General features: G+C 37.0%; 1 protein-coding gene across 5 annotated transcripts in view; it reads left to right on the top strand.

Annotated features, from left to right (window-relative positions):
• LOC145944936 (uncharacterized) overlaps nucleotides 1-27,768 on the top strand; it is a 99,104-nt gene that overhangs the window by 37,013 nt on the left and 34,323 nt on the right. For all 5 annotated transcript variants that reach the window (XM_083053638.1, XM_083053642.1, XM_083053641.1 and 2 more), the window contains one exon: nucleotides 4,212-4,326. In XM_083053638.1, coding sequence (XP_082909764.1) covers nucleotides 4,212-4,326 — 115 coding nt within the window. The remainder of the gene's footprint in view (nucleotides 1-4,211; nucleotides 4,327-27,768) is intronic.

Raw genomic sequence — 27,768 nt, 5'->3', positions numbered from 1 at the left:
TATTATATAATATTATATAAAATATTATATATATATATTTTATATTATATAATATTATATATATATATTATATATATTATATATAAATTAATATCCTTCGAACGAATTCGCGTAATATACTTTGCGAGAATTACAATCTTGATATAAATTGCATAATGATAAATACAGGTTAATTGTTATACAAGTGAAGAGGCATCCCTTCGAGTTAGAAAAGGAGGGGAGACGTCGGGAATGCGGGGGATTAAATCGGCATTGAATCTCAAGCTCATAGAACGCCAGGCGTGAATTTCCGGGCGATTCCTTTATCGCGCGGCTTTTACATCAGAATTACAAACAATTGCCTCGGGAATGCTTTTTAATCAATCCCGGTCAATAAGTGATCGAGGCGTCTTCCAGCCGTGCTGAAGGAGCCCTTATCCCCTTTCATCCCTTGCCAGAGTCCGATCTCCCTTTGTATTTCATATCCTTCTCTTCTTCCCTTTTTTTCTCTTCCCCTCCCCCCCCCTCTCTCACTCTCCGGGGACTTCATAGGGATGCTCGACTCTCTCTCTTGTCGCTTTTTAAAACAATCGACGCTCGTAAACAACGTCATTCTCAGCCCTTTGTTTCCGCCGCCATCTTGCAGCCGAGCTGCAGTTAACGCGGTGATTGTTACTACACGGACAATTATTTTTATTGCTCACGTCCGACGTATTTCCGGCGGCGAGCACTTGGGACATTTATTCGTTCATTTCGAAATAGTAGTATAATTCGCGTCGTTTCCACGTCTATTCCAAATTCAACAACGAATGTTTATTTTCTTTAATTCTGTCACATTTATGACGTTTGAAAAGCTAAGAATTTTTTTAGCTATCCTAAATTAAATTATTTTATTACAATTGGTTGTAATATGGTATTAAATTTTGTATATAATATAATTTATATATTGTGTGTATCAGATTTTATTATAATATAGTATATTAACATTTTTTTAAATAAATAAAAATTTGTTTATTAATTGACATGTTAGATATCAAATATCACAAATGTCAATTAACAATTTTTGATTTATTAAATAAATAGGAATAATTGTCCACGAAAAGGTTTCGTAAAAAGACATTTGCTTCCTGCCCACGCATGTAGTCGAGTGAATCGAGAAATTGTTATTTCCCGTCGCTATTGTTGTTACTTCTAGACGACGAGAGCGATCTGGCTGGCGGTCATTTCCGCGCGGGAGCTTTAAAGCCTTTGAAAGAGTAGACAAAAGCTCTTAGCATGTCGGGGTCGGTTAGCAGCGAGTGCTAAATGGAGCTCGACGATTTAAGAGCGGCATGCAATCAGGCGAAACGCGATTATTTGTCGCGATGTTATATACGAAGTTCACGCGCGCTATATAGGAGATTTCTGCGATAGCTCCGGTATTTACAGAGATATACACAATTCTGTGCGCAATAAATAGAATTTAGTTTCCAAGTCGGGAAAATTAAAATTAAAGTTCCAAGATTTAAATTTAAGCGTGTAATTAAAAATCAATATTAAAATATACGCTAAAATTTGTTTCTGTAAAATAATTAGGACTTAAAACAGAACGATTAATTTTCCCTGAATCGCACAATTTTGTTTACACATTATAATATAAATATACGAGCTATAAATATTATATACGGGATATTAATTAAGAAATCTATCATGTTTTTTTTTTACCTGTACAAATAAGAAACTAGAACGTTTAATATAATAATTAAGAAAATATGTATAGCTCGTAAATTAAAAATAAATATATTAACAAAGTCATTTTTCTTCATACACTCTAATAAGACCTTTGATATTTAATCGGATTCCTTCCTTGCAGTGCTGTTTCGTCTAATTCGCTTAGATAAATATCGGTCCCACGTTCATCCTTAAATAAGATTTGTCTGGGGGACGCTGAAATGCCGCTCGTCTTTTAATTTCGCCCCGGCTCTTTCAAAATCCCGTTTCCGGCGAAGGACTCCCGCGGATTAATGGCCGCTGGTTAGAACGGGGAAGGAAGAAAGGGTGTTTAACAGCGACGATTAAGCGTCGTCGCATAAGAATGCATCCCGAGCGCATAATAATCCCGGACGATGCCTCATCGCGGCAATAAATGTCTCGTTGAGCGACGCTCGGCGTCGTTGCTCTGAAGGGAAAAGGCAGGATAAATTGAAATTACCACCCGTGTTTCCCCCCTGAAAGGGGGAAAGAAGGAGGAAGAGGGGTTACAACCCGCAACTAACCTGTCAACCCTCCGTCGTCGGAGTTAAATCTCGGTAAACAACGAGTAACGTCGACAAGGGGGGGGGGGGTAAGGTCAGTCGCGATTATTTATTTTGCGGGAGGTCGTCTCTTCTATATCTTCATTTTCTTCATTTACTAAATAGCGATAACACACAGAGACGGGAGCGCTTTTATATATACAATTTGTCCTAGCCTTCTTCTCTCAATTATGGAAACATTTCGCGGTGAAAACTTTATCATTTATTGCGCCATTTTCGTTACGCGCGGGGACTAAGTTCAACACGGACAGTGGTTTCTTGCGTGAGTTTGCACGCGGCTTTCATTAGGAAGAGAGTTGCCAGCCGGAAGGCAGCGCGGTTAAAGTTGGGAAGCTGATTGGAGTACCTTGGCGGTTTACCGCCCCCACAATCTCTCTCTCCTTTCTCCTTCTCTCTCTCTCTCGTGTCTTTTATTCCCTTCGATTGTTTCCTAACTTTTCGAAAAGTGCCCGCGCTCATTGCGAGCTCAGAACAAACAATTCCGTTGGAATTCAATGATCCTGTTTATTCTGGCGAGAACTAACCCGGCGAAAAAAAGGAGCTGTTGTTCGATTAACGTTTAGAAGATATTATTCTCTCTCGTATCGTTTTTCTTGTCTTGCCTCGTATTCGAGGAAAAATTCTGGCGCTCTGTCAAAATTTATATCAGGCGATCTCTGGATTCTATGCGCTCGAATAGTTTTTCCTTCGACGCGCTAACGAGATGAGAAAGAAGAAAGGAGGGGTACCATCTCTTTTACGTCGAAATCTATATTTTCAAACTACGACTTCCTTCTTTCTTTTTCAATTTTGACAAATTGGAGAATCAATTTCATAACTCCATTTTAAAGCAATTTAGCTCGACAATCTTTTAGGGTTGAAAGGGATAATCAGCGAAGAAAATTAACGGGCGATTTTTTTACAATAAAAAGATCCGCGCAAAGTTGGCGAGCTCGCGAAGGAGTCTCATCGATTTTACAATCTACCCCCCTTCGCAGAGACTATTATCCCCCTCTTTCTCCCCCCCCCCCCCGATAACCCTCGACATCCTCTCTTTACATGGTCGCGGGCGAAAAGCGATTCTTTTCTTTTTCTTAATGTAGGCAGGTACGTCGCTGATTCGCAGTTAATGAAGCGAGAATGAACGTCAGGACGGAAAAGACACGTTTTGTAGAAATTGTGAAACGTGTGCGCGCGTCCGGAAATTTTCCACGGCGGACCTCGTCGAGGGTAGGAATTTTTTTTTTAAACATTTTTTTATATAACTCGTGCAAGCAAAATTTTTGCGCATATAAATGCCAGCCCAGCTTGAAATTATGTACCGAAGTATGCTCGTGCCGCATTTTTCCAGCTTCTGCAGTTGCGATTCTTTCCTCCCCTTTAGTTTGCGTATCCAGGAAATTATCGAGCGCAAGATCAGCCCATTTATTTTTTTGCGTAAGCTAGGGCTCGAAATTTTTACTGGGGAGAAACCTTGGTAATTAATTATATTAATGACGCAATAATGAATAGAAAATTATTAATTAACTAAAAATCTGGAAAAAGTCTGTCTAAAAAGCTTTAGTAAATATAGATATTGTTTCTGAACTTTCTTTAATAATTAAAGGAGTTAAGACCTTCGTCTAAGACCGAAAAGAAAGCGCGCTGAGGATAAATTATTTAAAACATTCTTTCAACAGTAATAATCCTTAATTTTAATGGCCATTTTTTTACGGCAAATTAATTTTTCACAATACAGCAAGTATACTCGATAATATATTAAATATATACTAAATATATTAATATATATCTGTGTGATAATTATTAATTTTCTAAAATAATAAGAGGGATGTGCAAACTAAAAATATTGCTAAAATTTTCTCATTGAAATTAACCAGACGCCGTAACTACGTGAAATATATACAGACTATTTTTCTCTTATCGAGAGTCGGCTCACACAATTTCTTTCCATTGTTCCAGACCTCCCTACGCCAGCTTGTAGTTACGTGAGATACAGCAGTTTGGAGGACGTGAGGCCGCAGGAGTTGGGCTTTCGCCAATTAGAATTCACGCCCACGGTCGTCTCAAAAATACGGTAAGACTGCCAGGGAGCTCGCCTGCTTGTTCGCGTTCCTATAATCACGCCATTGTTAACTCGCTATTAAGAGGGAGGAAGGGAGAGACGGAGGATGCGCGGTGGAATGTTGTCAAGACTCGGCTCCCTTTTAAAGGGCTCGAATTTAATTATGCCGGCTCGGTAACCACCTCTCCCTTGCAGCGGAGCAAATTTTCTAATTAGCGTTGCGGCTGCTGTACCTGCCTTTTGCACGCGTAAGGAAAATTTGCGCAGCCAACGCAGTTGGAGCAGACTCGCTTCAGCGCGACGTCTCTGTCTTTTGCCTACAGTGTAAACTAATTACATTTCGGTAATCGAACGCGCGATCGATCGATCAATCAAAAAATTTCATACCTCAAATCCGCGCGACGTCGAAACGGAGCGGCGGAAGTGCAATTGCGAGATGTAAAATAAAAACTGATTTATCGATTATAGTTGAATCGGAGCGAAGATCCTTCCGGGATGTGAGAATAATTTTTGAGTATCTCTCTGACATATTTTAAAAAATTAAAAAATTTTTTAATTGATTTGAAAATTGAGTTATCATTTATAAATATATATAATATTTATAAAATAATATAATCAATAAAATAATATATATAAATATATAATAAATATATAATAAAATATTATAATAAAATAAAATATATAAAAAAATATATATATGTATATACATGTTTCTTATTTATCATTTATATAATAATAATTTATTAATAATTTAATATTTCTAATTCTTTTATAAGAAACGGTCGAAAATAATGAGAAACAAAATTTCGCCTGGATATTTCGTTGTCGAAATTATTAGTAAAAAATTTATTAACAAAATATATCAGATGAAACTCTCACGGAAAATAAATAAGAAAGTATTTTTATACGATGCAATGCGCGTCACGAGTACATACGCCCACGACGTGTATTTTAATTAGATCGACGTGAAACGCGCCGATGTGTTAGATTGCGTTGCGTTCGATATCAATTAACGACTAATTATAGTGCAATATTCGCGAGACCGGAATCATACGTTCGGTGACGTTCTTCGGCATAGATAAGCTTGAGTAAATATCCTACGGATATTCGTATCTTGCGAATAATGCGAGAAGACGCTTTATTATCATTATTACTATTATCATTGCATTACGCATCCCTGTTATTATTATGCCATAATCACATTTCCGACAGAGTTTGCGAGAGAAAGAGAGAGCGGCTGTATGAATTACAAATATTTGCCAGTGACTTCAAGTATCGATTTTGAAATGCTGATTACACGATGAAAGAAGGATTAGCGCGGGGGATGATGAAGAGAGGAGAGGGAGGGGGGAAGAAGGGAAGAGGACGGGGGCGGATAAAATTGATTCGTGGGCAAACAAGCGGTGGACGCAGCGAGATAGAAAAATCGTATTGACCGGTCAAATAATTCACCGCGCAATGGAATTTCCGCTATCCGACGTTATTTAAACAATCGAAGCAAATGTTTGATCATTTCGCAAGGATGCATATGTAATTATAAAGCCTCGGAACGTTATTTCGAACGTGGCGAACCTGATAGGCCGCATAATATTTTTAAAGATTTGCAAAGAGATTCTTAGACGTAGATTTTCCTAAATCAGTTATAATTCACAAAGATTATCAGCTGTTTTCGCGGGAGAACTTTAAAGATTCGGAAGACAATTTCAAAAATTTCTTGGACATTTTGTTTTGAGAATTTCTGAAAAATCTTTCAACATTTTGAAATACTAAAGCTAGAAACTTGGAGGGAGATTTTAATAAAATAATATAGAATAATATATACATATAGTTAATATTGAGAGCCCGAATACAATTATTATAACAAAAGCGATTTCCGCAATCTTGAAGTCCGGAGTTTGCATTTCGCGACTTTATTTCGTTAAATAGGATACTTTCGTCTGAATGCGCGGAGCCGCGGATCGAATTAACCTTTTCATCGAATTGAACGTCATCGGTGCTTGGATTTCCGGTAACGAGCCGCAATGTTCGTGCGCTTCGATACGTAGTGAACGAGATAGAAAGTTGGACGATATCGCGCAAGTTGAAGCGATTCAGGAATCCAAGTTTAAACAGCCCGCTGTTATTATGCGTCGCAAGAATCGATTCCGAGCTGTCGCTTAATCCGTCGTCGTTCTGTTGGAACAAATTTAATTGCCAAGCTAACAAGTATGCTAAGCGTTCGCGTATCAATACGTTTCCTCCTCTCCGTACTTCAACTTCTCGAAATATTGAAAAAAAAGGGAATGAAAAAGATCTTTCTCGTATCCTCTCTTTTTACACCTGAATACGGCTTCGAAGAGTCAGTCTGGATTAGCCTGACTTTATAAGGTTCCCAATCTCGCTTGGAAACGACATTTCGAATCCGAGGTAAAGAGCCGCAAACACTTTGGTCGATCGGCTCGATATATTCCGTCGTCGTAGTCGGAAAAGCTAGTAGCAAAGGCGGTGTATCGCGTCGTATACATTCATGTGCGGTTCGTCCTGATACAAAGGGACGTGTCCTGTATAACGCGACGTGCAGGGCACACATCCAACTTCCTCTCTCTCTCTCTCTCTCTCTCTAGCGCTCTCTTTCGCGTTCGCTTCTATCTATCTCACCATCCATGGAGCAGCGATAATTTAGTTATCGAGACGATCGATAACGTTGCGGCCGGGAAGGCCACTGATGTGGCTTGATTAACGAAAATTCTCCTTACGATGGCGATGTTCCCTCTATTCGAGCGTATACGCTCTAGCCCCTGCCGATGTTTACGCGGCCACCCCTGCCGCGGGCGGAATTAACCGGCGCGACGCGATGTAATTGAAGGGCCGACGAGGGAAGCAATATTCCCTTCTCTCCTTCATGTGGAGAATAATAATTGCGGAGAAAGGGACGTTCTCTCTTTCCGCGTCTCTTGATTAGCTAATATTAAATTATCTTTATTGCGACATAAGTGGAAAATAATAATGATATTTGGAAAAGTATCGAATGTTTTCTAGACAATTTTAGAAGAGAGAGAAAGAGAGAAAACTCTCCGAGAAATCAGCTGATTTTTGACATTAGATCATCTTTATCGCGACATAAGTGGAAAATAATGATATTTGGAAAAATATCAAAATAAATTTTTTTAGAAAATTTTAAAGAGAGATGAGAGAGATCAGACAATACCGGATAATAATAATTGTTATTTAAGAATGATATATTTCCTAATAATAATAATACGAATAATATATGTCATGTAGAGCTTCAATTAATTTTTTTTCAGTAGTAATATTAGACATTAATCAGCCGTTGCGGTTGCTGGGTAGATACGATGACAAATTATCAATTTTTTACAATAATCAAGCTTTAAATATAGACAAGACATCTCGAAAACGTTTCTATGAACACGAAAAAAATATTATTGCGGATTCTCTCTCTCAATACCACTTAATCAGCTGATTTTTGTATGTGACATTAGATCATCTTTTTCGCGATATAAATGAAAAATAATAAGATTTGGAAAAATATTCAATAAAATATTTTTTAGAAAATCTTAGAAGAGAGAGAAAAAAAGAAAACTCTCCGAGAAATCAGCTGATTTTTGACATTAGATCACCTTTATCGCGTAATAAGTAAAAAATAATGATATTTAAAAAAATATCGAATACAATTTTTTCTTTTTATTTTAAAGAGAAATAAGAGAGACCAGACAATACCGGATAATAATAATTGTTAATTAAAATTGATATATTTCCTAACAGTAATAGCAAGAATCATATATGTCATGTAGAGACCTATGTAAACCTAGCACCCGACTTTTTAAAAATTAATTGTTTAAAACGGAAAATGATAGCATTTAGTTTGTAGTTGTTTGTAGCAACAATAATTTCGTTTGTAGTTCTATCAATTAATAAATAAAAAAAATTTTTTAAATGACTCGCACCCGACATTGAGATATAGCAAATCCGCTTGCGCAGTCTTTTTTAGAATCGTTTGTAGTTGTTTGTAGTGATTTTCCTTTCGTTTGTAGTTGAGCGGTTCAAAAGTTATAAACAAACGAAAGGAAAATTACTACAAACAACTACAAACGATTCTAAAGAAAACTGCGCAAGCGAATTTGAAAAATCTTAAAAATTGATAAAGTTAGCTCTTGGACGAATAAACAATTGTTTATAACTTTTGAACCGCTCAACTACAAACGAAAGGAAAATCACTACAAACAACTACAAACGATTCTAAAAAAGACTGCGCAAGCGGATTTGCGATATCTTTAAAATTAACAAATTTATCTCTTAGACGAATAAACAATTGTTTATAACTTTTGAACCGCTCAACTACAAACGAAAGGAAAATTACTACAAACAACTACAAACGATTCTAAAGAAGACTGCGCAAGCGGATTTGAAAAATCTTAAAAATTGACAAAGTTAGCTCTTGGACGCATAAACAATTGTTTATAACTTTTGAACCGCTCAACTACAAACGAAAGGAAAATCACTACAAACAACTACAAACGATTCTAAAGAAGACTGCGCAAGCGGATTTGCGATATCACAATGTCGGGTGCGAGTCATTTAAAAAAATTATTTTATTTATTAATTGATAAAACTACAAACGAAATTATTGTTACTACAAACAACTACAAACGAAATGCTATCATTTTCCGTTTTAAAAAATTAATTTTTAAAAAGTCGGGTGCTAGGTTCACATAGCTCGTCGTGTGCAAATAATATTTTATTACTTTATCAATAGAATTTATTATTTAAATATTTGTAAATAAAATTTTTAAAAAATTGTTTTAAGAAATGATAACATTATTAATGCTATTATCGCGATATTTGTCGAAATTATTCGAACGAGGAATAAAAGCGTGCAGGGATGAAAAGAGTTCGGACGCGTTACTATTGTCGCTTATATCGGACGGATAATCACTGAAATCGGCTGACCAGTGCTACTTTCTATCCCTAAAAAGTTTTATATCATTTGACATCATGTATATATGAGCGTTTCGACAAAATTATTTAACAAATCTCGCTCAAATGAGTCATATTATACGCGCATATAATATGCAATAATAATGAGAAAGTGATTTTTTCCGAATCTGGCGATTAATCAGGGATAGAAAGTAGCGCTGGTCAGCCCATTTCAGTGATTATCCGTCCGATATAAGCGACAATAGTAACGCGTCCGAACTCTTTTCATCCCTGCACGCTTTTATTCCTCGTTTGAATAATTTCGACAAATATCGCGATAATAGCATTAATAATGTTATCATTTCTTACAACAATTTTTTTTTAATTTCATTTACAAATATTTAAATAATAAATTCTATTGATAAAGTAATAAATAAATATTCGCACACGATGAGCTATGTGAACCTAGTACCCGACTTTTTAAAAATTAATTTTTTGAGACGGAAAATGATAGCATTTCGTTTGTAGTTGTTTGTAGTAACAATAATTTTGTTTGTAGTTTTATCAATAAATAAAAAAAATTTTTTAAATGACTCGCACCCGACATTGTGATATCGCAAATCCGTTTCTTTAGAATCGTTTGTAGTTGTTTGTAGTGATTTTCCTTTTGTTTGTAGTTGAGCGGTTCAAAAGTTATAAACAATTGTTTATTCGTCCAAGAGCTAACTTTGTCAATTTTTAAGATTTTTTAAATCCGATTGCGCAGTCTTTTTTAAAATCGTTTGTAGTTGTTTGTAGTGATTTTCCTTTTGTTTGTAGTTGAGCGATTCAAAAGTTATAAACAATTGTTTATTCATCCAAGAGCTAACTTTGTCAATTTTTAAGATTTTTCAAATCCGCTTGCGCATTCTTCTTTAGAATCGTTTGTAGTTGTTTGTAGTGATTTTCCTTTTGTTTGTAGTTGAGCGGTTCAAAAGTTAAAAAACAATTGTTTATTCGTCCAAGAGGTAAATTTGTTAATTTTAAAGATATCGCAAATCCGCTTGCGCAGTCTTCTTTAGAATTATTTGTAGTTGTTTGTAGTGATTTTACTTTCGTTTGTAGTTGAGCGGTTCAAAAGTTATAAACAATTGTTTATTCGTCCAAGAGGTAAATTTGTTAATTTTAAAGATATCGCAAATCCGCTTGCGCAGTCTTCTTTAGAATCGTTTGTAGTTGTTTGTAGTGATTTTCCTTTCGTTTGTAGTTGAGCGGTTCAAAAGTTATAAACAATTGTTTATTCGTCCAAGAGGTAAATTTGTTAATTTTAAAGATATCGCGAATCTGCTTGCGCAGTCTTCTTTAGAAACGTTTGTAGTGATTTTCCTTTCGTTTGTAGTTGAGCGGTTCAAAAGTTATAAACAAAATTGTTTATAACTTTTGAACCGCTCAACTACAAACGAAAAGAAAATCACTACAAACAACTACAAACGATTCTAAAGAAGACTGCGCAAGCGGATTTGAAAAATCTTAAAAATTGACAAAGTTAGCTCTCTCTTGGACGAATAAACAATTGTTTATAACTTTTGAACCGCTCAACTACAAACGAAAGGAAAATCACTACAAACGTTTCTAAAGAAGACTGCGCAAGCAGATTCGCGATATCTTTAAAATTAACAAATTTACCTCTTGGACGAATAAACAATTGTTTATAACTTTTGAACCGCTCAACTACGAACGAAAGGAAAATTATTACAAACAACTACAAACGATTCTAAAGAAGACTGCGCAAACGGATTTGCGATATCTCAATGTCGGGTGCGAATCATTAAAAAAATTTTTTTATTTATTAATTGATAAAACTACAAACGTAATTATTGTTACTACAAACAACTATAAACAAAATGCTATCATTTTCCGTTTAAAATAATTAATTTTTAAAATGTCGGGTGCTAGGTTCACATAGCTCGTCGTGTGCGAATAATATTTTATTACTTTATCAATAGAATTTATTATTTAAATATTTGTAAATGAAATTGTTGTAAGAAATGATAACATTATTAATGCTATTATCGCGATATTCGTCGAAATTATTCGAACGAGGAATAAAAGCGTGCAGGGATGAAAAGAGTTCGGACGCGTTACTATTGTCGCTTATATCGGATGGATAATCACTGAATTCGGCTGACCAGTGCTTCCTTCTATCCCTGATTAATCGCCAGACTCGGAAAAAATCACTTTCTCATTATTATTGCATATGTACATTATATTGCATATTATATGCGAGTATAATATGACTCATTCGAGCGAGATTTGTTAAATAATTTTGTCGAAACGCTCATATATACATAATGTTATAAGATATAAAACTTTCTGTTTTTTTTTCCTCGATTTCAAACATCATACGGTAAGAGTTTTATACGTCGTGTAAGCTATGTGAACCTAGCACGCGCCTTTTTAAAATATAACTTTTTAAAACGGAAAATGATAGTATTTTGTTTGTAGTTGCTTGTAGTAACAATAATTTGGTTTGTAGTTTATCAATTAATAAATAAAAAAAATTTTTTGAATGACTCGCACCCGACTGTGATATCGCAAATCCGCTTGCGCAGTCTTCTTTAGAATCGTTTGTAGTTGTTTGTAGTGATTTTCCTTTTGTTTGTAGTTGAACGGTTCGAAAGTTATAAACAATTGTATATTCGTCCAAGAAGTAAATTTGTTAATTTTAAAGATATCGCAAATCCGCTTGCGCAGTCTTCTTTAGAATCGTTTGTATTATAGTTGTTTGTAGTGATTTTCCTTTCGTTTGTAGTGGTGCGGTTCAAAAGTTATAAACAATTGTTTATTCATCCAAGAGCTAACTTTGTCAATTTTTAAGATTTTTATTGTTTATAACTTTTGAACCGCTCAACTACAAACGAAAGGAAAATCACTACAGACAACTACAAACGATTCTGAAGAAGACTGCGCAAGTGGATTTGAAAAATCTTAAAAATTGACAAATTTACCTCTTGGACGAATAAACAATTGTTTATAACTTTTGAACCGCTCAACTACAAACGAAAGGAAAATCACTACAAACAACTACAAACGATTCTAAAGAAGACTGAGCAAGCGGATTTGCGATATCTTTAAAATTAACAAATTTACCTCTTGGACGAATAAACAATTGTTTATAACTTTTGAACCGCTCAACTACAAACGAAAGGAAAATCACTACAAACAACTACAAACGATTCTAAAGAAGACTGCGCAAGCGGATTTGCGTTATCTCAATGTTGGGTGCGAGTTATTTAAAAAAATTTTTTATTTATTAATTGATAGAACTACAAACGAAATTATTGTTACTACAAACAACTACAAACGAAATGCTATCATTTTCCGTTTTAAAAAATTAATTTTTAAAAAGTCGGGTGCTAGGTTCACATAGGTCATATAGAGCTTCAATTAATTTTTTTTAGTAGTAATATAAGGCATTAATCAGACGTTGCGGTTGCTCGGTAAATACACTGACAAATTATCAATTTTTTACAATAATCAAGTTTCATATATACGCAAGACATCTCGAAAACATTTCTATGTATACAAGAAAGAAAATTTTATTGCGGATTCTCTCTTTCAATGCCTCTAATGAGCTGATTTTTGTATGTGACATTAGATCATCTTTATCGCGACATAAATGGAAAATAATAACGATTTGGAAAAATATTCAATAAAATATTTTCTAGAAAATCTTAGAAGAGAGAGAAAAAGAGAAAACTCTCCGAGAAATCAGCCGATTTGTGTATAAGTGGAAGATAATAATCATACTTGGAAAAGTATCGAATAAAATATATTCCAGAAAATTTTAGAGAGAGAGAGAGAAAGAGAAAACTCTCTGATAAATTTATAAAAAACAGATTCCACAAACTTTGAAAGAACGAGAAACATAGTCTGAAAAAAAAAAAAATAATGGAAGTTTCTCGCTCTCCTGAACGTTTCGCTACAGACACAGAGCTCCGGGGGAATCTTTGCATTCTTGGAGAGCAAATCCCGCGTGAGATGAAGTATCCGCCGGGTGTCCTGCCCCAAGATTTCACGAGGGCGGACTGGAATACCGAACGACCCCGTCTCGTCCCGTCTCTCCCTCGCCCTCGGAAAAATAATCGCTCGGGCGCTTCGCGCCCAGTGTCGAACGCGTCGCCGAGTCACCGCCGTTGAATTCGTCGCGGAGAAGGGAGGATGAGGGAGAAGGTGGCCTCTATTTTAAACGACAATCGCATTAGAGTACGGGACGGCGGACTGATTGTCGCGGACTTTCTCGCTCGCTCTTTGATAGTTCCGCGCCCCGAGTTTCGGCCGCGAAGATCCGTCAGAGCCGGAACTTGGCGCAAACTCATCCCCGGCCGCTAAACTTTCCCGGGAACTGTCGCTGTCATCATGCCAAATCGTTGTTGGTAGATAAGTACCGGAGAAATCGGGGCTCGACATGCTCAGGGGATGATTATTCGAGGGATGATAATAATTCGAGAATCAACGATAAATCGATCGGAGAGATTTGTACGGTTCCATCTTAGCTGAAGGGAAGAAAATTATAGAAATCTTATCTTAGTTGATATTAGAGATATTATCTTCTTCGGACATTTTTTTTCGGACGCATTTTCTTAACATCGCGATAACAATAGGAGAAAATAGAAGAGTAGAAATTTTTGAAAAAGAGATTCCTACTACTTTCGGGAAACATAATTCCGATTCCTTAAGAAGCAATTCATTCCGCCCTCGAAGGAACGATAGAGGAGTGGCTAGAAGGGGACCAGACATTTAAATTAAGTGACTTCCTTCGAAATTAGATCAGGGAGAATGTTCGCCGCGTGTGTTTTCCGCCGTCACGTCTTGACCGGAATATTTCATCCGGATCGATGATGAAGTTGACGATCGAATAATAAGATTGTTATCGTACATACAATTATGAAAAATAAATGGAGGGAAGAAGACTTGGAGATGAGAGTAGAATATAATTTCCCAAGATTGGATATAACGTGTTTAACAATAAACCTTACAAATGGACCTATATACAGGGTGTTAAAAAAGTGGCAGATACGCTGTATAGGGGTGAATTCCTGAGGTTATTTGGAGACGATTTTTCCTCAGTGAAAATGTCGAGGCACCAATAATTTTCGAGTTATAAGTAATTGAAAATAAAGGGCTTTTCGTAAACTAAGTATTGTGGAATTAAAATATTAACAAAACTACATTCTTCAATTAATTTCAAGTCGACTTTAATTTAATAGAATTTTAATTTAAGGCTTAGTTATCAAGATATATGATGGCAAAAATTGGGAGCTTGCAAAAAATGATGACTTCTCTCGACATTTTCGTTGAGGAAAAATCGTCTCCAAATAACCTCAGGAATTCACCCCTATACAGCGTATCCGCCACTTTTTTACCACCCGATATATATATCTGCTCTAAATTCTTTTTTCACTTATTATTTAAAATTTTATATATATTATTTAAAATATTTAAAATAATAGATGAAAACACATGCAATAATTTACAAAATTGTACGTATTAATGTGCGATCTGAGGGTGTTTTAACAATTATTTTAATTTGCACGAATAAATATAAAATGGATTTATTCTTTGGATTTTTCTCTACCTATTTTTATTTTTATTTTATTTTTATTTTTATTTTATCACGACCAATATCCGCGAGATTTCTCTTTATGATAGAATGATGATATACTCTTGATGGATATCAAGCGAGCCGGTACCTCGAATTTGCTTGCAAAGTATGAGAGGGATCGTCCGTCAATATTTGTTGTTAACAATTATGCAACGATTTATGCGAAGACAATATTCTGTTTTCCGTGCCTTCCAGCTGTTTACAAAATATATATATATATATATATATATATATATATATATACATCGTATGTTATATGCAGAAACTGTATACCTTCGACAAAGTTAAAATTCTCGGGAAAATCCTCGCATTTTTCGATGTAATTTTAAATTCATCGTTTTTATAAATTTTATATTTTTCAATCATTCGGAAAAGTTCGTCTCTCTCCCCCTCTCTCTTTTTGTAGCATCATATTAATTTTTTAAAATATTCAATGATATTTTCTCTTATAGGATATTTTTCACGAGCTTTTTAGAGGTTTTATTTATGAGAATTAAAACTTTCTTCAATTTCATATTTTTTTTATATAAGCAAAATATAATTTATACCGTATGTTTTTGAGAAATTAACTTGACCGAAAATATATCATTACGAATACGTTTCTCTTTCTATTTAAGTTTACGAATTTTTAAATTCTATTTCAGTGTATAACATTTCAATCGATTATTAATCATCCTGCGATAAATATGAACCCTCGCGCTCTGCGCAAGATGTGCGATAATTTTAGTCATCAAGACACACAAATCGACGCTCTCGTTTCACTCACGCTACATTTATTCGCTATTAGTGATACACGATTTAGTCTCATCTTTTTCTCTCTCTTTCTCTGACTCATTCCGCTTCACGAATTCTCTCACGCCTTTATCGCTATAATACATCATGATTTATAATAATATCATTGTCGTACATAAATCAACAAATCGACAAAATGCTTCGAATAAAATGTGAGCAAATATTAAAATAGACAAAAATAAAAATTTAATAAAAATTTAAAAAATAAAATTAAAAATTAATAAAATAAAAATAAAAATTAATAAAATATTTATCTCCATCATTGTAAGGCTTTTATATAGCAATCATGTAAACATATATAAACTGAAACAATAAATTCTTTAAATATCGCTAGTAAATTAATCAAAGGATCAATATTGAAAATAATCGACCAAACTAGCACAAATTTTTTACACTTTATTAAAAGTTACGACGTTTCGACCATATGGTTGTGGTCCTTTTCAAGTATACAGTTATAAATGTGAATCTTAGACAAGCATGTTCAAATAAATTCAAAAAAAATCAAAGAAAAGGACCACAACCATATGGTCGAAACGTCGTAACTTTTAATAAAGTGTAAAAAATTTGTGCTAGTTTGGTCGATTATTTTCAATATTGATCCTTTGATATATAAACTGAATTGCGTAAAATAACAATTATCTTTTCTAAATTGACTGCAAACTTATCTCGAAAGCTTTACTATTAATCATATTAATCAAATTATCGGCAACACACGTGGGTTTTCAAGAACATTACATAATATAATAATTAATCATCTGAAAGTTTCTTAAATTTAAACAAGAGATCGGTTTCGAGAGAATTTGAGATCGATTTGCGCATTATTTGTGTACATTCCAGATATAGGCGATTTATTTGTGCGGACTTTCAAGAAATATCGCATCGAACACACATATGTGTCCAATTAAAAGGAGATAATGTGTCCTCCAATTAAAAAGGATTAATTTAAATATTCGAAAACCGAGTGAAAAACGCATCGCAGTTAAAAGTATTTTCGTCGATGCGCATCGGAATTGCAAATGTCATTGTCAGAATAAAGATTGGCTGTCATATCTGACGTGAAACGAGAGCGGGAAGAAAAATGGCGATTCGCCGGAGAAGGAGGCGGCGCGTCTAGATTAATTTCACATCACACGAATATTCGAAATTTTTGGGAAAAAGACTTTCAACATCCATGACAATCGATTTCACGGTAATTATTTTTCAATCGAGAGAGATGCAACAATAAATTCGAAAGAGGGCGCGATGACAATCTGTCAGACGGATGACATTTAGATACGCAAATCCCCCGTTTGTGTGTTGCGTTTTTTCTAAAAAAATATAATTTTTTTGCTTGTAAAAAAAAAAATAATAATAATCCTTCTCGCAGACGGCGCTCTTGCGTTAATGGCGGTAACTTGTTAAATGTGTAAATTAATTCTTTTTAATTGGGGACACATGTGTGTGTGTACTCGATGCCTGTTCGCTGTCCTTCTCGAGAGTCCGCATAAATAACTCTCGGCCGCGCCGTTTCCGTTGCAAAACTAATTTCCCGGCGGGACTCAGGTGGATCGTGACAAACCGCGTGCAACTCTCAGTCGGAATAATTTATGCTTTTATGCAAAAAAAAAAAAGAAGAGCGGATTTTCAAATTAAAGCAACCGAAACGGGAATGTGTAAATTATCTTTTCAAGCTAATTGTAATTGATGCAGACCATGTATCTCTCTATATATTCTAGAGTTGAAAAACAAATATGTAAAATAATATTAATATTCCCTGAACAACAATTTTTTTCTGAAAATGTCGCTAAATCATTACACGAGTAATTTTACGATTTTTCAGACTGAAACATTTATCTCAAAAATTCTATTTTTTATGATCGTGTAATATTAAAGAAAGCAGTTTTTTGAAGACATAAAGGTTTGCTTAAATAAAAATAAATAAAATAAAAACAACATAATAAACGAGAAAACTCGCGGCAGTTCTTCGAGAATCGATAGCCGAGCGAAGATACGCGGGAAATAGGCGATTGCGATTCTAATAATGCGCTCGAGAAAGCATATCGTTTCGGTGCAACAGGTGACGCGACTCGAAATTGTCAGCGTTTCGTCTGATAAAATCAAGCTAGGTAGGTAGGTTACAACACTCGCGCGGGTTGAGAAGCTTGGCTCGTTCCTAAAATCGGAGCCCGCGATGCAATCAGACGTTTCAACGCCTCGATATGCATCGGACCAGTTGCATCTCCATGCATCTGCATAACCACCCGTTTTACGGCGCGCTTTAGCACCACAAACTGACCGATCTCGCATTAATGGTTCGCAAATTCGAAACATCATTAACGTGCGGAGATCCGTTTCTCTATATCTCGAATTGTCGTGCTGAAATTAAGTGATGCACATTCATTTATGAGTCGAAAAAATTAAATATTTAGGGCGATTCTTTTTCTCTCTTTTCTGAGAAGGAAAAGAATATAAAAATAAAAATTCTAATTAATTACAATTAATTTCTTCTTAAAATTAATATTTTTTTAAATTTTCTCTTTATGAAACATAAATTGCACGTAAGAGAGAAGAGGAGGAAGAATTAATTTATTGTAATATCCGTGGAAGAGATTTCGGCGCCAGAGGAGGCGAGATAAGATTTTTCAGAAATTTATCGGGGCATCACGATGCCGCCGCTACGAGCTTTAAGACTCTCGTTTTCGCTGGCACGTTTCGAACCCTTATCGAGTCGCGAGGAAAGATCGAGGATCTATCGAAGGGGTGGCCGAAGAAAAAAATGTCCGACCTGCAAAATGCAGAGACGCATAGGTGGCTTCCCCTTTTCCTCTTTCTCTCTCTCTCTCTCTCTCTCTCCTTCTGTTTTCCCTCTCCTTGCGTCCTCAAACAATTTATCAGGGATTTCGGTTCGAATCCTGCGGGCTATCGTTCCGCGTGCACACGACCTATATTTTTTACAATCTTTTTTTTCTCCCAGTCGTTTTTCACGCCGCGAGCCCCTGTGCGGGTTTTATCGAATTTATCCTAAAAAAAATAACGCCGCATAATTTACCCGGTGGAATTGCGAGGATGAGAATAAGCTGCGGCTTATTTGAATTGTTCTTTAAATTTTCGATTATTAGTACCTTTGCGTGTTAAAATTCGAACCGCGATTGTATTCATATTGACATTCTTAAATTTCAGGGTCGCTCCTTTCAAGCTGTTTAGATTTTAGACTCTACTCAATTTTTCAAAATCTAATTTTTAAATTCTTCTAAATCTTTTTTTTAATCCTCAAATTGTAAATTTTGATTTAAAGAGAATATTTCTTTTATTTCCTTTGATTATTATAAATTTTTTGATTATTATAAAAGATCAAAAAATTGCTCTTTATTAAGGTTCAAGAATAGATCGATAAAATATCACAAGAATTTTACAAAGTCGGTGCATGTCGACAACATTTTTGATGATGCGGCGGGTTATTACTAAGAACCTCACTAAGAGGTTCAAGGTGGATCGTAAATTAGTCTTCGTGAGATATAAAGTCGGCCGCAAACCCGTCAATAATTCATCGAAGACCGTCGAAAGCTCTTTCGCGCATCTTAAAGGTGACGACTCGACTCTGTTCGGCAAAGGATAGATATAATCTAGCACACACATACACACACACACATGCACAAATTCAATAAACTCAAAGCGTCAATGGAGAAGCTCCCCGGAGTCTTTAAAATTAAACAGATGCGATCCGCACGGATCCGAGATGATTCGCAATAAGAACGAAGAGAGGTTTGCTAAGCTCTACGGATCTCCATAAGAATCTATGAAGCTCTAAAAATCTCGGGTTTCCGAAATAACCCTCGTCGCGGCCCGTCATTCAGTTCTGGGAATAAAGTCAGGCGAGAGGGCGATTTCCAATCTTTGTGCCTGAAAATCGTCCTTTATCCTTCAGCCGGAATCACCCCGGCGGGAAGAAAGGAAGTATAGGGATATAACCTCGTCCCCGGGAAAACTTTCTCGTTTCTCTCTCTCTCTCTCTTACTCTCTCTTTTCCTCTCTCTCTTCCCCCGACGAGTATAGTCCGGTTCCCCTCGTCAAGGGGACGAGAAAACGAGTTCGTGCCGCAGAGTAGTTTGGACAGGCAAAATATGTCGAAACGGAATCCTTTCAGTCCTTAGGGCCAGTCTTTTTCTTTGAGCGACAACAATAATAAAAATAAAGAGAATCAAATCCGATCAAAGATTAAGCGCGTCAGCGGGACCAAAATTAGCCCAAAAAATTTTATTTTCATAATTTTTGACACTTTATATATTTTATTCGAGAATGACAATTAACTAATTAACGATCGTGTAAATATTCAAGAACCGTCTTCAAATTGCGGGTTGAGAATCCCTTTTACGAATTCCGTGGATTAAGTTAAGTCTCTTGTATATTTAATTGAAGGAAAGAGAGGATAAGAATGATTACCGGAAATAATTAAACAACGCGTGATTCGCGCACCAAGACAGAGCTGCTGTTCCTGGCGAATCGCGGGGTGGGTTGTATAATGGAATCAGATGATTGTAGAATTTTGAAGTTTCGTGGCTTCTATCTATTTCACCGTCTCTTGCGCTCTCCGCGTTTCGAGACGGAAATAAAACCCTCAGCGTTGAGAAGATAAAAAGTTAGCGGCCGCGTTGAAGAAGGAGAATGCGCGAAAGGACAACAAAGGACATCGCGGGGGAAATACATCGGCAAATGCAACGTGAGCTCGACTTATAAGCCAGGGACGTTTAATTCCCTCGCTGCATTAATACAGATTATTTTTCAATTCTAGCAACTGCGCGAATCTTGAAAGTTTTATTTCGGGAAAGAGTGTGTCCTGAAAATTGGTATTTTTATTCGTCGCAAGTAAGGAAAATAATTTTTCAATTCGTTTCAAGATTATTTAATTTGCATACAAATCGATCTTTAAAGGAAGGAGAGAGGAAGAGAAAAAGATTTTGTATACATATTTACATATATATATATATATATATATATATATATATATATATTTTAATAATTCTAAAAAAAGTCGACTTTTCTTTTCACGTTAAAAAAGGGAACCAAATTATCAAGTTGAAAATAAAATTAAACAATTTTTCAAGGGGTGCGAATTTATAGTATATCTGTGTACGATTTCAAGCGTAAATTCGAGGATATCTTTTCCCCAGAAACTCCCAGAAACGTCATGATAATGGTATTCGCGACTCGTCCCTCTTTCGGTCGAAAATAATTTAGCGATCGAAGCGTTGACGCGCCGCGACGGGGATAAAATCCCCGGGGTGACGGGGGGTTCGAGAGGGAAGACTGCAGAGAGTTCTCGGGAAAGCCGTTCGTCATTCTTCCCGATGGCTATTCAGCTACATGTTAAATGGTGGTATCCCCTAGCATCCCTCCCCCTCCCCCTCCTCTTTCCTCCCCCGACACCCGAGACTCATCATTTGTCTCATTCTGCATCCCGCGACGTCCTCTTTTCGTCCCGTCCACCCCCCCCCCCTCTTCTTCTCTCGCCGCGTGGTAGCCATCTTGCCGCCCTTTTCTCCGTTCCCATTGTTGCCGGCCCTTCATTGTCTCCCGTCGACGTAACTCGCTCGACCAGCACACGCTTGTACCGGAAACGGAGCCGCCGTGCGCGCGTCTGCTCGCGTTCCGCTCGTCGAAAAAAAGAGAGAAAAATACGCGAAAAATTGCGAGGGAGGTCAAGCTAAACGTTGAACGCACTGTCGGCGCTGATTAAAATATCCGACTAACTCTCGGATTGCTGAGCAAATTGTTCATTCACTACTACACACGTTAAAAGTATTATAAAAACTATATAGAAAAGATAGAGTCGATTTTTCTTTAATTAGTAAATCTCAGTTAAAGAAGAAAGAAAAAGAAAAATATATTAAAATTATATTAAAAATATTATTAAAAATGTATTAAAATAATAAAATTCTTAATTAAAAAATATATTGCGTTCTCTTCGAGAGATGCACAGCTGGTAGTTAAATACATAAACGCGTCATCAAGCTTCTCTTCTCGCTTTCTGTCTGACCATATTCGTCCTGTTTCTACTTGCTCGTATATATACATATATATGAAACATCATCGAGCAATCCAGCGTGTAAAAGGGTCATGATCGACGTACGAAATAAGGACAAAATTCACGGTTGAATTACAAGGCCGAACGTTTGGAATTCTCGTTTATCAAATACGTGACGTCTTTAGCCGCTTAAATTAAACGAGCCCGTTGTAACTACTACTCCGAATACGAACATTTATCTTCGTAACGGTAACTGGTCCCCCTATTTCCCGACGTGCCTTTAGATGACCTTCGTGATACTCGTTTTTCGTCATGTCAAACGATATCCCTTCCTCCCCCTTCTCCTCTCCCTCTCTCTCTCATCCATTTGCGCGATCCTTAATGATCTCAATATTCATCTTATTTAAAAGGGGATAAAAAAAGAGAGAAGAGAGAAAAGTTGTGAGAGAGAGAAAAAATTTCACTTATTGTAGATTAATTCGTCGTATCGGAATCAAATTAAGGAGAAAAGATGATTTCTGCCCAGACGGAATTTATTCGGCTTTCTTGCGTATAAAATTCTGCAGTTTCGCAGATTGGAAATTTTGAAGCGTTGTCTCTCTCGAAAAAGAGTAACGCGTTAAATATCAGAAACCCTTAAACGAACAGTCGAAATTTTATCCGAATTAATAACGGGCGAGAATTAACGTGGTCCTGACGTTTCACTTCGGCTTCTTCGAGCTCTTGGGAGAGGAGGGGGGGATCAAAGACTTAGTTTAATTAGAAGCGTCTGCAGGAAAAGCGACGGCAGGCGGCTTCAAAGCGCGGCCATAATCAGCGCGTTAACGAGCCTGGCGTACTAAAATCGTTACTTTGACGCATCGCAATTATTTATTGTGACGAGAGTCTGCTGCTAAATTGGCTTCTTGCGATCCCCGCCGAAAGACAGCGCACGATCAAAGCGCGTATTTACTTTAATTAGTGGAACTGCTCCACTACGTCTGTTCGACGGAATTAACGCGATTCCGGATGTCTCGCGCGTATATTTGCACTCGAGATGCAAGCGGCGGAAAACGATTGTGTCAATTGAAGAATGAAAAGCGTGTTTACGGATTCTCGAGCGTCTCTAACAAGAATCATCTGCGAAATTAATTTGCATATAACGACGAATCTCTCTCGATTGGATCAATTGGATATTTTTTATTAACTTCGTAATAAAATATTCCTCGCACTTTTGGTTCCTGTTACATATTGAAATTTATATTACATTGAGAATTTGAAATAATATATATATATATATATATATAAAAAAGAAAAAAATACATGTATTAATATCTCGAATTTATAATAGAAATTTCATCGGGTAATAATTTATTTGTAAAAAAATGGAGAATAAAAGAGACCTGTAAAAATTATTAACAAATAGAGACATAACTGTACAAGAGTTTAAATTAAAAAAAAAACTACAATAATTAGCGCGCGAGAACAAAAAATCTCTTTTCGAGAGATACAAACGCTGCTCTTGGAATCTGATCCAAACAATTCTCGTGTGATAAACTGGAGAGAGAGAGCGAGAACTTTCATATACTCAGGCAGTGCGGAAAGACGATTTCACAAAGGTATATAATGGAGTGTTCCTCCTTTGAAAGCGGGCCCCTTGGTGCAAAAAGCAGAGGCATTATGAGCTAAAGGTCAATAATTCGGGGTAGATGCGAGATGCGTCAAGGCGGAGTGGAGCACTTTCGCGAAATCCGAGCTGTGATGATGCTCGCGTGACAGCGCTCGTCCTCTCCATCGCGTCTTCTGAAATTTCATGCCGAAGTGTAAGATGCTGCGCCGAGTCCCGAGACGTACAGCTGGACGGATACACATTAGAGCTGGGAAACGTGATGCAAAAGAATTTAGTCGAGTTTGCCGGCACGATTAAAGCAGCGTAATACGAGATTTTAGAAAATAACCCGCATTCATCGCTTTTTTCTTCTATATATTCTGCGAAAAATTATTTCTAACAAAACTGTCTCTCTCTCTCTCTCTTAATTTAATTACAATTGTTTAAAAAATTGTAAGCTGTAATCCCGACTATAAAGGGAACAAAAACAGAGCGTGTTTTTGCGTTACAAAAATTGCCGCATCTTGTTTAGAAAATAACTGAGAATAAACCGACGCATCTGTTATTGTTTTCCCACTTGATTACATGTAAACCAATTCGATCGAATAAATATAAGAAGAAACGCGAGAGCAATTCGTCGCGCGTACGTCAGTATCGCGAAAATAAACAGGTGTGCGAGGGACCGGGTGAAGGGGGATGAACGAAGAGATGATTCATGACAATACCACCCTTCGCGAAACGCGGCGTTATCGCGCCGGCAATTTACGCGCGACACCGAACCCATGAGAGAGAGAGAGAGAGAGAGAGAGAGAGAAAGTACCTTTTAAAGTGGCGCGATAATAAAATAAATCGAACGCGGCAATTAATTCACGGCCAGGTTATTATTATGAGAGGAGGAGGGAGAGAGACTCCCCGTCGCCATAAATAACAATAAAACTCTATTAATGTGGTAGCGCGCTGATAGTTACCCCGGCCTGGCATCGAGCCAGAAACATACCGCGCCGGCTATTCACCCCGCGAAATACACGCCGCCCGGATCGCCGCTGCTCTCTCTCACTCTCTCTTATACAGGGGGTGGATGACGGGGTGCGCGCGCGAGCCGGGGAAGAGGGACACGCTCGCATACCAATCCTACATCCGTACGTAATGCAGAACGGTTATGCGGCATTACGCACTCCGTGCTAGGCGCTCCGAGACCGGCCAATGGCATCGTATCGCCAGCCGGCCGCCCGTCAAATTGTCCGAATTGGTCCGAAGTAAACGTAAGGGATGCTTGCGGCCGACTTGACTTGTGTACATTAAATACCATCTGCTACACAGAGAATTTTCTTTTAGAATTTATCCTGAAAATCATGGTAATCGTGGAACAAGATGGGAAGAATTTTATGAGAATTTAGAAATATTACTATGCAGTTTAGTAAAATTAATCAAACATATGTTTTATATTTTATTGTGAGATATTATCACTTTTATTGTGATATTAATCAGAGAAATTCTCATAAAATTCTTTCCATACCATATTGTTCCACGATTACCATGATTTTCAGGGTAAATTCTAAGAGAAAATTCTCTCAGTGTAGAGACGGGTATACTTCTTTATAAAGTGCACGGTGATTCGAAGAAATCAACGTTGCTTGCGGTAAAAAGAAAAATTAGCGACTGATTGCATTTGACGTATGATCAGCTGATTTATGTCAAAGAATAAAAATGAAAATATATTTCGTATTATATGCGAGAGAATAAATGAGATTAAATTTTTGTGGATCGAAATTTTTATGTTATGTCTGAAGTATCTTGATAGAAAATACGTTTATTCGGGAAAAGGGCTCGCTTAATATCAGAAAGATATTTATAGGGCTTATTACATATTTATGGAATATCTATGCAGATACTTTTTCTATCTAAAATTTTTCGGCGCTTTTTGCAGCGATGTCGGATGTATCGATATTTTTACGTTGTTCGAGCGTATGTAACAAAAAGAAACAAATCCGTATTAAACAAAAATTCTGCGATAAAAAGTAAAAAAAAAAAAAAAAAATACTTCACATACATGTAATATTGTTTACTATATTTCAATGTCAAGAATTGAATTCGAAATTAGGCACACATGAAAATTGAGAAATTTTAGATATTCGTGTGCTTAATGGCTTAAATATTAAACATTCTTAATGTTTTATCGAGGATCATCTAAAATAAAGTTAGCTTAAGGCGTAAATGACGAAAAAAGGACGAAAAAGACGAGAAAAAATGGTTCGCGGAGCCTTCGACGGGATAATCTATCCTCGGCCCCTCGAGCGAGCGTTTGTTTTCCCTCGATTGCTATCGAATCGAGGCAGAAACGATATTTGTCGCCCACTTGGAAAAGAAATTTTTCTCAGCTTCGTTCTCGAGGCAGCTTTCGGCGACGCGACATTCTGCAATTCTGGAAAGATTTCGGCGATCCTCTCTCTCTCCCCTATTTCATATTTTCAAGACGAATTTCGCGTCTTAACCGCAAAGATTTTAATCCTTTCGAACTCAATACAAAAGACAATATCCATGTATGACAGGACTCATAGTTCAAGAGTCTAGATAGCACCGAGAGAGTCTTAACTCTCTCATATACGTGAGAAAAGGAGTGAATATTATTGACAGATCCACTTTAAATTTTAGACTCGAATGTTTGAATATCAGTTGACCCACTTCAAAGTTAAAAATTTGACATTGAAATTCAGGTGCACCTCTCATCGAAGACGCCTGTAACTCAATCATCCTGACACTCGAGCTAGGCAAACGAGGAAAGTCCTTTCCAGAACGCAGAGATTCATCGCGAGCCAGGTTGAGCGATGCAACGTTATCGATTCAGCCGAAGGGTTTCAGGCCGAAACCGCACCTTGCGAGACTTCTCGATTCCGGTCGTTTTGGGACCAATGTGCTTTATTACGGCTAAACAGACTGACCGAGCAGTATATTACCGCGGGACGTGGCTGATTTATCGCCTGCCTACTTGCTTCTGCCTGCTTGCCTCTGCCTGCCCAATATCCGTACCCTGGTCCCATCGGCGAACAACGTCGGCCTGTTCCCTCGTCGTCGCCGCCGCGTCGACGCGTATAGCGAGCTTTTCCTCCCCTATCTCTCTCTCCTTCTCCCTTGCCGGCCCCCGAAACTATTAATTCCCATCTCCCGCAGCGAGACCGACGCCGCATAATTCGATTCCACGATATTACCGGGCGGCGACGGGATCGTGAGACGAGGACGCGCGATTGCATTGCATTGTTGCACGCCAGGCGGGAGAGTTTCGAGCTTTACGCCCGGAAACACCTTGAGTCCCAGACACCTCGCGCCCGCCTTCCGAAAAGCGGGCTCAGCTTCGGCTAACCGTCCGGAAATGGCCATCTCTCTCGCGCGAATTTATTCGCGGATTTACGGAAAATTCATCAGCGCGGTTAATCTTCGTTGAAAATTCCTCCGGGATCAATTTTAATAATTTAAACGCGAATATAATTTACGCGAATTGCGTAAATCGTCGAGCAATGTGCATAACAAATTTTTCTCATATCTTACAACTGTATTTTAAAATTAAAATATTAAACATATATTAAATTAATATTAAATTAAATTATAACAATTATAAAATGATATTAAAATTCGTCTCTTTATTCTTTTTTTCGACGGAATTTTAATGAAAAATATCGTCCGGATTATTTGGGAAATTTGTTTTTCCCAAAGAAATGGAAATAAAATAAAAATTTTTTTACTCAAATATTTATTTCTTCAATTTTCTCTCTGTGTGTGCTCTTTAAAGTTGCGCGAGATCGAGATTTAAACCGGTCGGAGCGGATCGATAGATAGGTTCGGTGCGCGCCCTTACCCGGATCTACATGCCCCATTTACCCCGATAGCTGCGAATACGTGTATTATGGCGCAGCTTCGAAACTCTCGAGAACCGCCACGTCGCGGGTAGCCACCCTCCGCCTGCAAACGACAATCCTTCGCGATGTTAACGATTCGCGTTCCACTGAGAGGGCGCAGGCTGGTTGAGGGTTGCGATTATATGTGTATGTAGGATCGAGAGGCGAGACGGGATGGTTTAAGGGCCGAGGGTGACGAAATTTCGTTATAAAAGCTATCTTCGCTCCGAACTTCCAAGTGTGAAAAATCCACTTCATATTCGCTATCCTATCGTGCTTTAAACAACAAATTTGAGGTGATCGTTCAATTTATAGTTTGAGGGAGCTACTTTTTTTTTAAGAATCTAACTCACAGATTTCGAAATGCTATGGAATATATCAATCTGATTTCAGAGGGAATCCATGATAAAAATACACATGATAAATTATTTAACGGTAGGTTAAAGCTCAGACTCGCAAAAAGTCAAAGTTTGCGAGTAAGTAAATCTCTTTGAATGACATAGATAAATCGAAATATTCGTCACTATTTTCCTCGACGCTCGTAGAGGAATCTTCTACGATCGATTCTTCTCGGTGGTTGCGAGATCTTTATTCGTTGCTTAACGCGCGAGAAGAGTAAGATGCA

This window comes from Prenolepis imparis, unplaced genomic scaffold (genome assembly GCF_030444845.1).
Source record: "Prenolepis imparis isolate NDT839.2.m4 unplaced genomic scaffold, iyPreImpa1.0 SCAF_14, whole genome shotgun sequence".
NCBI lineage: Eukaryota > Metazoa > Arthropoda > Insecta > Hymenoptera > Formicidae > Prenolepis > Prenolepis imparis.
This window is presented reverse-complemented; position numbering and strand designations above follow the sequence as displayed.